This window comes from Mustela erminea, chromosome 5 (genome assembly GCF_009829155.1).
Source record: "Mustela erminea isolate mMusErm1 chromosome 5, mMusErm1.Pri, whole genome shotgun sequence".
Classification (NCBI taxonomy): domain Eukaryota; kingdom Metazoa; phylum Chordata; class Mammalia; order Carnivora; family Mustelidae; genus Mustela; species Mustela erminea.
In genome coordinates, this window is record NC_045618.1 from 44,978,863 (window position 1) to 44,991,316 (window position 12,454).

Consider the following 12,454-nt stretch of genomic DNA (forward strand, 5'->3'; position numbering starts at 1 on the left):
CAAGTTACCCAAGTGCCCCAAGATTTATGTTATTAATTAACAACTAAGTCTTCTTTCCATAAAAGAACCTAGTAAATCCTATAAGAAAATTTTATAATACTATAAAAAATTAAGAGAGTTTTATAATCATGCCAAACGACTATGTATTATTAATATTTCCCTTTATCATAAACACTTTATGATCAACTATCACTATCACACTGGTGATTCAAAATTAACCATTTAGGTTTTCTGAGCACCAACAGGTACAAGGTCATGTGCAGGAGGTACCATCTCCGTGAACTCACTATATAGCAACAGGCAGGTCAATTCATCTTTCTAGGCTTCAATTTCCTCATCTAGAAAATGACAGATTTGGAGCAAATAGGCTCAGAAGGACAAAGCTATTTATTTTTTAAGATTTTATTTATTTATTTAAGAGAGAGAGTACATGAGAGAGTGCAAGTGGCAGGGGTGGGTAGAGAGAGAGGGAGAAGCAGACTCCTCATTGAGCAGGGAGCCCGATGCGGGCCTCGATTCCAGGACCCTGAGCCCATGACCCGGAGTCAAACGTAGACGCTTAAATGACTAAGCCACCAAGGTGCTCCAGAAGGACACTTCTTAATTAAAACTGTATTCCGCCGGGGTCGGGCTCCCTGCTCAGCAAGAAGGCTGCTTCTCCCTCTCCTCCCTGCTCGTGCTCCTTCTATCTTTGTTTCTCTCTCTCTCAGATAAATAAAACCTTCAAAAAATAAATAAAACCTAAAAAATTTTTTTAAGTAAAATTTTATTTTATAACTAATTTCCCTCCATTCATATTTGTCTTGTATCTGTATCTTTGTATTCAAATGTTTGTATATGTAAATCTTAACTACATTGGTTGTTAGATCAAGCACTGGCCTGCTCTGTCCACACAGGCATCTCATCTACATCACACTTTCTACATCTGGACATTCCCAAATACAATCAAAGAAATGACAACTGGAATGCTCTTCTATATTCTCATTTTATGGTGATTAAAACATGATCAAAGTGTCAAATAATTTAGAATCTATATGTGAAATAAACCCCCCCAGATGACCCAGGAAAAGATGTCAAAATATGTATAAGTCAGGTACCAAACAAGGAACTTATCGACAAAAGGGAAGAAAATATGGGACTATGTCACGGAAAGCCAACAAGTTTATGGGAGCTCCACAGTTCTCGTATAAACAATCTTTGTCACCACAGGGGGCTGCCATAAGACTGAAAGTGGCTGACTACCTGAAAGCAAAATACATCAAGTTTATCTAAGGGCAGGCTTTTCTAGCTATCCAAGCTTCGAAATACTCACTGAAGGTCTGCTACTTGCTAAACACCCAAGATACAATCTCAGCTGCAGACAGCAGCAACTCCTATCATGGCTTACCATTAGGAATAGAAGTTCATCCTCTGGAACAGGCTCTAGATCAGGAACAGTAAAAGATTCTGGAAACTGTGCTCCATTGGTCAGGGCTTCAGCAGCCTTTATGGTGGTTGAGAAACATTCTAACCAGGCCCACTCGTTTGGATTCCAGGATGCTGGGTCGGGGAGGCAGCTCTGGTGGTGCGGTGGCACTGGAGGGTTACATAACAGCTGATCCAGATGCAGTCCCACAGCGAGGGAAGCCAGACATTGCATGTAGGGGCTATGAACAAGCTGATCACCACAAACCACATGAGGCTAAGAGGAAATACAAGAAGGTCAAATTGAAGAGCCTGTACCAAATATTATAAATTAACCTACTGTATTCTGAAATACTATAACTGTATTTTTTTTTTTACTCTTTTCTTATATCTGAAACTATTATTACTCTGTATATTCACTAAATGGAATTTAAAAAAACAAAAAAAGATTTTTTTTTTAAAAGATTTTATTTATTTATTTGTCAGAGAGAGAGAGAGCGCGAGCACATGCGAACAGAGTGGCAGGAAGAGACAGAGAGAGAAGCAGACTCCCTGCTGAGCAAAGAGCCTGATGAGGGACTCGATCCCAGGATGCTGGGATCATGACCTGAGCTGAAGGCAGACGCTTAACCAACTGAGCCACCCAGGTGTCCCCCCAAAAATTTTTTAAATGACTTTTACTTTGAAATAATTTTAGATATACAGAGAGTTACACAGATAGTACAGAGAATTCTTGTAAATCCTTCATAACATCTTATATAACCAAGAAATTAATATTGGCTATAACACCAACTAAACCACAGAACTATACTTGGTTTTCCCACCAATGCCCCTTTTCTGCTCCAGGATCCAATCCAGGATATCACATGCATTTAGCTGTATATTTTCACTACAATTTTTCATGCATAAGAAGAAGAAGAAGAAGAAAAAGAAGCAGCAGCAGCAGAAAGTAACTAAACCACAATGACCTACTCCCTTCTCATATTTCCTCCTTTACAAGAGAATCTCTACCTAACTGTGGCAGAGCAACTACACGAGACGCTAAGTGATTCAGAAAAAAAAAACCTGGGCAAATACATCAGTAAAGTTAACCAGATGGAGTAACAGCTAATTGTATTAATGTACCTTGGCCAAAAATGGAAGAAAAATAACCCAAAGAGCTCTGCCTAGGGGCAGCACTAGTGAGTACTAGAAGAATGACTACACAGTATCACAGCCTGGGGTACAGGTCCAAATTCCCTTATTCCTCATTCTAGTATGGAAGGACTCTACTCAGTTCAACCTTAGCTCTTCCACTAGACTTTCCACACGGATTCACCTGATAAACAGAGAATGTTCACCCGATAAACAGGGAATGTTCACTCTGACACCCATATCCACCCCTGCACCTCCCACCTTCAGGATGGCAAAACCACACAAAAATAGATTCATGGGTAAGAAAAGGGAAGATGATACTCCACAGCACATGTACTGTAAGAAGTTCTGGAGTGAATAAGTAATCTGAGCAAAAAATTACGCAAACACTATACAAATTTGAGAATTATTTTAAAATTTTACTTCTACTAAAATAAAGTAAAAGCAGGCTGAGGATTACTGAACAACCATTTTTAAATTAATTAATTAATTTAAAAAAGATTTTATTTATTTATTTGTCAGAGAGAGAGAAAGATAGATAGCACAAGCAGGGAGAGTGGCAGGCAGAGGCAAAAAGAGAAGCAGGCTCCCCGCTGAGCAGGGAGCCCAATGTGGGGCTCGATCTCTAGGACTCTGGGATCATGACGTGGGGCTCGATCTCTAGGACTCTGGGATCATGACCTGAGCCATAGGCAGTGGCTTAACCAACTGAGCTGCCCAGGCACCCTCTGAACAACCATTTTAGACATGATTTAACTTTATTTGATTCTGCCAAATAGCACCACTCATTTTTCTCAGACTTTATGCTCTTGAGGAATAAATTCAAAGCTGCAGTTCAAATTCCGGTGCAGCAGTCCCCTATAGCTCTGTGGCAGTGAATGTCCTCAGTTACCTTTTCATAGGCATACTGCTCCTGAAGCATCACAGGTAGCCGCTCCAGAAACGCTCTCATGCAAGGAGCCATGTTTAATCCCAAAACACCTTGCTGTTTCAATGCTGTCCTACAGGTTGCTAAAACGTGATTGGCAGCAGCCCACTCTGATGTACAATTCACGACCAAAACATCCTAATGGAAAATGAATCATGCCACATGATACATTTGTTTAAGTAAAAGATAACACAGAGAGAATTCTATTACCATTCATTTCTGAAAGTCCTTCTGTTATTGCACTGAACATTTTTGTTTTTTGGACATTTTACGCTGTACCTTTAATACCTATTACCTTCAAAACAGCCTAAATTTTGTCTACGTAAAAACAAGTGAGTAAGAAGTAACCATAAAATTTGTGAGCTACCTTGCATTTTGCTGATTCTCCTTACTTAAAGAGACATGTGAATTCATTACTATTTCACAGAACTTGGAGGACAGGGTATTTAGGATATTTCAAAAGCCTGACAAAACACAGGGCAGCAGAGGAAGGAGTGCTCTGCCTGCAGAGGAACACATCTGCAAGAGAAGCAGCACTTCTCTGACTGGCAGCCTACCACTGCCCTGGCTCTTATTCTATATTCAACTTCTAGGATGCCTGTTCATGCAGGTTTATTGCTCAATTTAAAGATCTTTTAACTAATAAAATGTAACTTAAAGTAGTACACTGGCTACTTCATTAAGGGTATGAAGAACAAGACTGCAGGAAATAATGTCATGCCAAAATTAACTTCACAGTAGGGGCCACTATTGTTTTCTTTTTTGTTTTGTTTTGTTTTACTAGAATATTACATTTCAAAGCCAAGAAACATTTTGTATACTTGAGTTAAATGTCGTTGGTCCGCCTTTTTAGAAAAAACTCTTTTGAGACAGTTTAGTGCTATCTTGAATCATGGCAGGAAGTAAAAATCCACTTTACAACATCCAGTGGAAAATAAGTTGTTCAATAATTAAACATTTTCACCAAAGTCTAGGGTACAGAAGGAAGAGTACTAGATTATAATCAGGAGGCCTGGGTTCTAGTTTTCCTTCTGTCACTAAATAGTTGTATTATTCTGGGCAGGTAATAATATTTCTGGATATCGATTTTCCCCTCTTCTACATAAAGTGGGCTGCTTGACTACAATTCCAGAGTACCTTATAGAGGTACCCTAGAATTTAGTGTAATTGTAAAATTACCTTTGATCTATTTGAGCAAGCAGCTACCCCGACATCTGGAATCCATACTGTGGTCTGAATAGCTCCAGAGCCTATCACAACAGTTTGTAAGACAGAGCCATCCTAAAATGAGATGTATTTATATCAGTACATATCACTTAAACTTAGTCTTTATTTAGTTATTTATTTTTTAAAGACTTATTTATTTTGAGAGCAAGAGAGCATGTGCACAAGAGCGAGTTGGGGTGGTGGGTAGAGGCATGAGCAGGTGGGGAAGGAAAGGGAAAGAATCCCAGTCAGACTCTCCACTGAGCACAGAGCCCAGCTCAGGGCTCAATCTCAACCCCAAGATCATGACCTGAGTCAAAAGTCGGATGCTTAACCCACTGAGCCACCCAGGCGCCCCAGTTCTTATTTACATTTTAAATTTATACTTCACATTCACAAAAACATATTCTAAAATCTACACCGGCTAAATTTGGCAATGTCCAATTACATAGTTACTATCCAATTTTCCCGGGTCTTTTCTAGATGACTTTGAAACTCTATCAGTAAGAAAGATTAAGGGATGGAGAATTTTGAAAACAGTTTCTTCAGTATTGAAAATATTAGTACACAAAATATTCCTAAGATTAGTTGAGTTAAATTTTATCAAATATAAGTTAATGTATAAACATTTCTTAAGAAAAAAATAACATCTATATTCTTACCCTTAAAGACCAAATATTCATGAGGCCACCTAGTCCACCAGACACGAGCGCCAAGCCATCGGAACTAAAGGCAACAGTCCGGACAGGGGTGATGTGTCCCCGCAGCTGATAAACACACTTGGCTCCGGTTGATTTCCTATATCCATCCTGCAATTCATTTTTATTTTTAACACATATTGAAATTAAAACAAATTTAAAGATTCAAGATTTAGAATTCATTCTTAAAAATTTTATATTTTTTAATTTAGCATAAAATTGGGGAGGAGGAAATGATAACTCTCTTCTAAGGTTTAGCTTGAGAATATAATATCAACCTGGTTCGCCTTTGCTCCTTTGAAGCTGAGTTTCATCTTTTTTTGAATACTTTCAAGTGAATTTCCTATTCTTCAAACTGGCAAAAATTACATTTCTAGGTTTTAATTATTCCTCAGGGATAGAAAAATTCTAACTTCTGCTTTTTTTTTTTTTTTTAAGATTTTATTTATTTATTTGACAGACAGAGATCACAAGCAGGCAGAGAGGCAGGCAGAGAGAGAGGGGAAGAAGCAGGCTCCCCGCCGAGCAGAGAGCCTGATGTGGAGCTCGATCCCAGGACGCCAACATCATGACCTGAGCTGAAGGCAGAGGCTTTAACCCACTGAGCCACACAGGTGCCCCTAACTTCTGCTTTTTAATGAATGTCTTAATTTTTAAATTTAGCTTTATGTAATTTCCATTTTTAGCTCCTAAAATTCATGAACTGCACATGTTGGTTCTCTATTAACCAGGTACTTCTTTTTGTTGGCCTACGGCTATCTGCTACATGGTATTTATTTTCATGTTTGCTGTGCAGGTTTTGGAAGTGAGATAGGTAAGGCCTGTGCAAAGGGCTACTCTCTAGCACAAACAGCAAATCAGATTTATCTCTAGTGCTTCCACCTCCACTTATATGATATTTTCCTTCCATTAGTGAGCTACTTAGTTCTCCCTCTTAACCACTTTCGCCCTCACTTATGCTCCTTTTTCCTTCTAGTTATGATGCAGTATGATACCAGATGTACTTATTTACCCAAAGATGACATAAGGCATATTTCTTCCAGGGGTATTTGCATCATGAGCAAAGGACAAAGTAATAGAGGGTGCAAACTGTTAGCTCAGGGAGGCCATTTGACTGGTGTTTTAAAGAATTTTAAATCAGGTGCCAAGGTTTAATATTGAGAGATTTTACTTAAATCACTGGATTTTTTTACTTCTATCAGAAAAAAAAAAAAAAAAAAAGACAGTCCGTTAACAATATTCTCATTTCTAGAGGGTGACAATCAAGTCTGTGGCAGCTGTGTCCTTTATAGGAAGCATGTATGCTTCTAGGTTTTCTGTTTGTTTTAAGCTTCTCCACACCTCCAACTCCCAGCTTCTAGATGGCTCTGTAAGCATCTATCCGAAGGTGTAACCTCTGTTTAAGGTAAAGGAATTATTCTTCACAGGTGGAATTCTGGTATCAGCACGAGGTACTCTGGTTGGATAGGGGTGCTCCTGCAGTGCTATTTAACTGTACTGAAGACTAAACATTGGACTTCTCTATCTGTAGTGTCCAGTATATCCAGTACCATTAAGTGATCGCCACTCAATATTTCTTGAATATCTCATTTTAACAAGCAAACATGCTGCACTGACTTCAAAAATTAAAACTAATTCAGAAAACACACAAAGTATGACAATTGTTCATGTTTCCCTATGGATCTTGCCCTTTTGGATACTAAATATTGAGTATGTCAGTAATCAACGGAGGATTACTTTGATAACATACAGCATCTATGCTTTCAAAAGAGAGTTTCAAATGCACCAGAATATTTACCTGGCAACTGGATTCCTGGTCCCACCATCCTTCTGAACTAGTCACACTTGTCTGTGTGATATCTTGTGGAATACGCCAAACACATACTAAGCCACTCTGACAGCCACTTAAAGAAAAAAAAAAAATCACAAAAATAAATTTAAAAAATTAAAATATTTTAAAAATCACAAAAAACCATGTCAATATGCAGAAATAAACATAAACATATTTTCAAATAGCAATTAATTAAGACCTGACAAAACTACTACAATATTATTTTTTAAATTATTTATAATATGTATGCTCTAATCCTTTTACAAGAAATACAAATAGAATCGATATTCTAGCAACATCACACCCACTTAAGGAGATAGCATAGCAAGGTCCACCCTGGAAAACTGTTCTTCATTTGTCCAAGATGATCTTACAGTATTACATATTAGAAGAGTAGTAACAGGCAATAAGCCATTTAAGACTACCAAGAAGCCATATTTAATGCAAGGAACAGTCTACACTATTAAGTTAAGATAAACACACACACACACAAATTACAACATACGTAGCCATCAGTAAATGCAATTTGGATCCTTTCCCTGGGAGGCTGCACCAAGCAATGCCATTTACAATAGATGGATGGCAGAGTGAATGTAGACAACGCCAGCATCCTGAAATAGGCCCCCAGAGTTTCACATTTTCTTCTTTGGCACATGTCATAAGAATATGACCTGTTGGGTCCCACTTCATACTAACAAGAGTATCCTTAAAATGGTAAGAAGAGAAAAAAAATTCATGGTAATGCTTCCTTCACAAATACTTTTAAATTCAGTAATTTATGACCCAAAGTTCCATTACTCAATTATTTTGAAATCAACATTTTATGCAAATAAGATACTGTCGTGTCATTCCCAATCACTAGACTAACTCACCCTGCAGTATAGTCTGCATTATATATATTTGCTAGAGCCAAAGTTCAATAAATGTTAGCTGAATAAATGAATTATGAAATTCTGATTCAGAAGGAATATTCATCTTTCATTAGCATTTTAACAGGCACTTTTATTGACTTGTACTCATTAAAATATAAAAGAAACTTTAAAAAGAGGCACCCTTCATAAAAATTTAGTGAATATTATAAGAATCTAAGACATATTGTGTGTTTATATGGTTGTCATCATTGTGTTCTTCTGACACTTTTTTATTTTTACCCCCTTCACACCTTCCAACTCATGGCTTCATCCACAATGCTACTTGCCTAGATAGCCCTGAAGCATTAGAATCAGCAGCCTCTTTTTAAGGTAAAGGAATCGTTCTTCATAGATGGAATTTCTAGCATTTGAGGGGGAGTTCCTATTTCACTCTTTTGGTTTTACTTCTTTCTTGGCTTGATGGCTTTCTTACACAGACTCTTCCATGCATATACATGGTCCAAAGACTTTGTGAGCAATAGAGTATCAAATAATGTAAACGATTTTTAAAAACTAGTATCAAGCAATACTATATAATAAAAAACAAGAAAAAGTAACCATCTGGTAAAGATGCTTTACCTTATGTGCATCAATTAGAACAATGCCTCCTTTCTCAAGTGGTTCCTTTGTTCCCAGTAACAACTTTCCATCAAAATATCCCACTGCAAATGGTCTATCTTCACTGAACCAAGCAATGCAAGTTACAGACACTAACATGATAAAAACAAAAATTTAAAAAAGAAAATATAAGTGATTCCTTTGTCATTGTTTAACTTAAGACAGATTTTGCAACAAATATATGCTACTGCAATCACCGCAAGTAAGTTTCCAAATCTTTAATGTATCAGACATTATTATTAGGCTAAGAGCAGGGATTCTGTGTAACCTATTTTAAAAGTCTTATTTATTTACTTATTTATTTTTAAAGATTTTATTTATTTAGACAGAGAGCACGAGCACATGCACAATCAGGGGAAGCAGCAGGCAGAGGGTGAGGGAGAAGCAGATTCCCCGCTGGGCAGGAAGCCGAATGTGGGACTCAATCCCAGGACCCTGGAGATCATGACCTGAGCCAAAGGCAGACACTTAAACAACTAAGCCACCAAGGTGCCCCAAAAGTATTATTTGCAAGTGATAAGGACTACCCTCATTTTTTTTTTTTAAGATTTTATTTATTTGACACAGGGAGAGAGATCACAAGTAGGGAGAGCAGCAGGCAGAGAGAGAGAGGGGGAAGCAGGCTCCCTGCTGAGCAGAGAGCCTGATGCAGGGTTTGATCCCAAGACCCTGAGCCAAAGGCAGAGGCTTAACCCACTGAGCCACCCAGGCGCCCCGACTACCCTCATTTTTAATCTTTCTTTTTTTTTCAGGTGATTATTGAAAAATTAAATTTCCTTGCTGATTCCAAGTTAATGTACTGGCTTCTTTCCTTTTGGACCAGAGTTTACCATGAAACTGAGAAATGCAATAACCCAAGTCATAGAAAGAAAATTACCTGTCCCTTCTTTTGGTTAATATTCTCTACTCAGTGTGTTTCCATATTCTACCATAGATGTCCCATTTCTAACAATCTATATTCATATTTACTTCTTTAAGTACATATAACCCTGGAAGGCTATAAGGTTAAAAAAAACAAAACAAAACCAAGAAACGATGTTTCTCTGTGGGAATATGGGAACTGAGTAGATGGGAAAAAGACTTTCCACTGTTTATTATTTTAAACTTCAAAATATTTCAACCCCATGAAAGCATTATCAATTTAAAAAAACTGAATTAAAACAAAATAAAACAAAAAAGACCTTGTTATATTCTGCTAATAGAATACCATGTAACCTGGGACTGTTATCTGTGAAATGCTACACTCCCCCGAAACAACTATGTAGTAAAGGGAACTGGGAGAAAATAAATTAGAGTAGACTTTCTACTATCTCTTGTCACACAAGAACTTCTCTCCTCCTCCTCCCACTTCCTCAATTTCACATCTACCAATGATTATAACTTTTTGTCTTGGACATTACTAACTTTCAAGGGAGACTTGGAGCCCTACTCTAAGTGTTCAGATACTTACACAAAGGATGAGTGATAAATGTAATACTATTTGATCTCACTTTGGCAGAGATATATTACAGGTGTTTGAAGAGAAATCTCTTTCAACTTGGTAACTAATTAAAAAGAAATACCAACCAGACAATTTAGAGAAATAGCCAAAAGTAATATTCACTCAGCATTTTTAAGAGCAAGTGCCAAAAAAATTAAGTTTTCTTGATTGGAGGAATACATTCTCAGTTAGACAAAAGTCCAGTCATTACCATCCTTTCGATAGCAATGCTCCAATTCTCGACGGTGCATGGTGGATACATCAACAACTTCAATCAGTCCTAGAGATCCATCCATCCGTCCCACCAACAATAATTCTGGAGACTCTCCTGACCAGGTTGTAGCTGGACCCTCCTCTGGCCAAGCCAGGGCAGATACCCAATGAGGCTGAATATCTACCAATCCTTTTCCTCCTAAATAGGGAGAGAATGTTAATAGTTGTTACTTATTTCTCAAAAACAATAATACAAAAATAACTATTACTTAATTCTAATAGTACACTCAAGGAAGTCCCCAATTTCCTAATAGTCTAAGAATGAATACAACTACAAGGCAGGACCCTTCATTTATACACTGCACATGATTATCAAATTCATAGGCTTTTCTGTAACCACTAATGGGACAAAAATGACAGTTTTATTAAAGAGGAAGTAAAGGAAAATATTCAGTATAGAAATGTCAAAAGCTTAAGTTCTTTCCTGTAATTACTGAAAATCAAACATAAGAAATTTCCCTACAGTTAAGGCTAGCTGTTCCTTCAAATATGTGAAACAGAATAGTGATTCTTTAAATATGCAAAAATAAACAAAAATATGGATAAGCCCAAGATTACAATAAGGATTTTTACTTTTCAGAGACATGGTATAAGACATTGACAAGTCTGTACTTGTGAAATGGACAATTTAAATATAAATATTTCAAGTGATTCAAAAGAATCTATCACTAAAAATTCCAGCTCAAATCCCATTCTGAACACTTGTAGTAGTACATGAAAAGAATTTTTAGTTTATAGCTACCAGATTAGTCAAAACTCTCAGAAAGAGTCGGGAAATGAGCATATTCTCTTTAATTAAGGTTTAAAAAGACTTTATTTATTTGAGAGAGAGCATAATTCCAGGGGAGTCAGGAGAGGGAGAAGTAGAAGCAGATGCCCTGCTGGGCAGTGAACTCTCAGTGAGGCTCCACCCAGGACCCTGGAATCATAACATGAGCCAAAGGCAGATGCTTAACTGAGCCATCCAGGTGCCCCCATCATCCTCTTTAATTTAAACCATAATATGCATAGATCTACACAGCTGATGAATACACTGTGAGTTTTGTTTTTTTTTTTAATATTTTATTTATTTATTTGTCAGAGAGAGAGAGAGAGAGAGAGAGCGAGCACTGGCAGACAGAAGCGGAGGGAGCAGCAGGCTCCCTGCTGAGCAAGGAGCCCCATGTGGGACTCGATCCCAGGACGCTGGGATCATGACCTGAGCGGAAGGCAGCTGCTTAACCAACTGAGCCACCCAGGCGTCCCTACACTGTGAGTTTTAAGGTGAAAGGAAGCCACTGTTTGGACTCAGAAAGCTTAAAAAAAAAAAAAAAAAAAAACAGCTTAAAAAGTATCTTCAGTATTTTGCTAGCATTGGCGTGACTCTTACCATTAACTTGCCAAATATTCACCATCTTTTCCAAGGCTCCAGCTAGGTATTTGCCACTGATACTCCAGGAAACAGGAGAGAAACTTGGATCACTGGGTGACCCCAGGCTTTCCTCAGCATCTCCTTCTCTAGAATATGAGAGACATGTATGGAATTCTAATCTTCATCATCCAAAAATATACTAAACCTCAAATCTTAAAAAAAAAAGATACCATATGGACTAGAAGATTCTTAATTTCAAAAGCCTGGCTAGCAGCATTTGACAATCACATATTCACTAGTGTTTATCATGATGTGAAGAAAGTAGAATTATAAAAGAGTGATGCTTAGTCTACTCATTTAATGTAGTGCCTACTTTGTCAACAAAGATGTTCTGATTCTACATGGGTTGTATACCTGGTTATTAATTCAAAGCACATTGTCTCATTTGCCTAATCTCTAGGGATGTTCCTAGAAAAGAAATACCTATAGCTAGCTATAAAACTATAAAAGCTGTACATTCTGTTACAGAAGAAATATCATTACTTTAATTCCTAAATAATCCTTGAAGAATGATAGAAAATTAGGCCACCGTTTAATAGAATTTAGCATTTATGCTAGCA

At 37.5% G+C, this 12,454-nt stretch overlaps 1 protein-coding gene across 8 annotated transcripts in view; it reads right to left on the reverse strand.

Annotated features, from left to right (window-relative positions):
• The window catches only part of HERC1 (HECT and RLD domain containing E3 ubiquitin protein ligase family member 1), a 187,582-nt gene that overhangs the window by 23,179 nt on the left and 151,949 nt on the right, over positions 1 to 12,454 (reverse strand). For all 8 annotated transcript variants that reach the window (XM_032342792.1, XM_032342798.1, XM_032342796.1 and 5 more), the window contains 9 exons: positions 11,853 to 11,980; positions 10,422 to 10,622; positions 8,692 to 8,822; positions 7,707 to 7,906; positions 7,169 to 7,274; positions 5,335 to 5,481; positions 4,646 to 4,747; positions 3,431 to 3,604; positions 1,388 to 1,681 (listed from right to left, as the gene is read on the reverse strand). In XM_032342792.1, the coding sequence (XP_032198683.1) occupies positions 1,388 to 1,681; positions 3,431 to 3,604; positions 4,646 to 4,747; positions 5,335 to 5,481; positions 7,169 to 7,274; positions 7,707 to 7,906; positions 8,692 to 8,822; positions 10,422 to 10,622; positions 11,853 to 11,980 (1,483 nt within the window). The remainder of the gene's footprint in view (positions 1 to 1,387; positions 1,682 to 3,430; positions 3,605 to 4,645; positions 4,748 to 5,334; positions 5,482 to 7,168; positions 7,275 to 7,706; positions 7,907 to 8,691; positions 8,823 to 10,421; positions 10,623 to 11,852; positions 11,981 to 12,454) is intronic.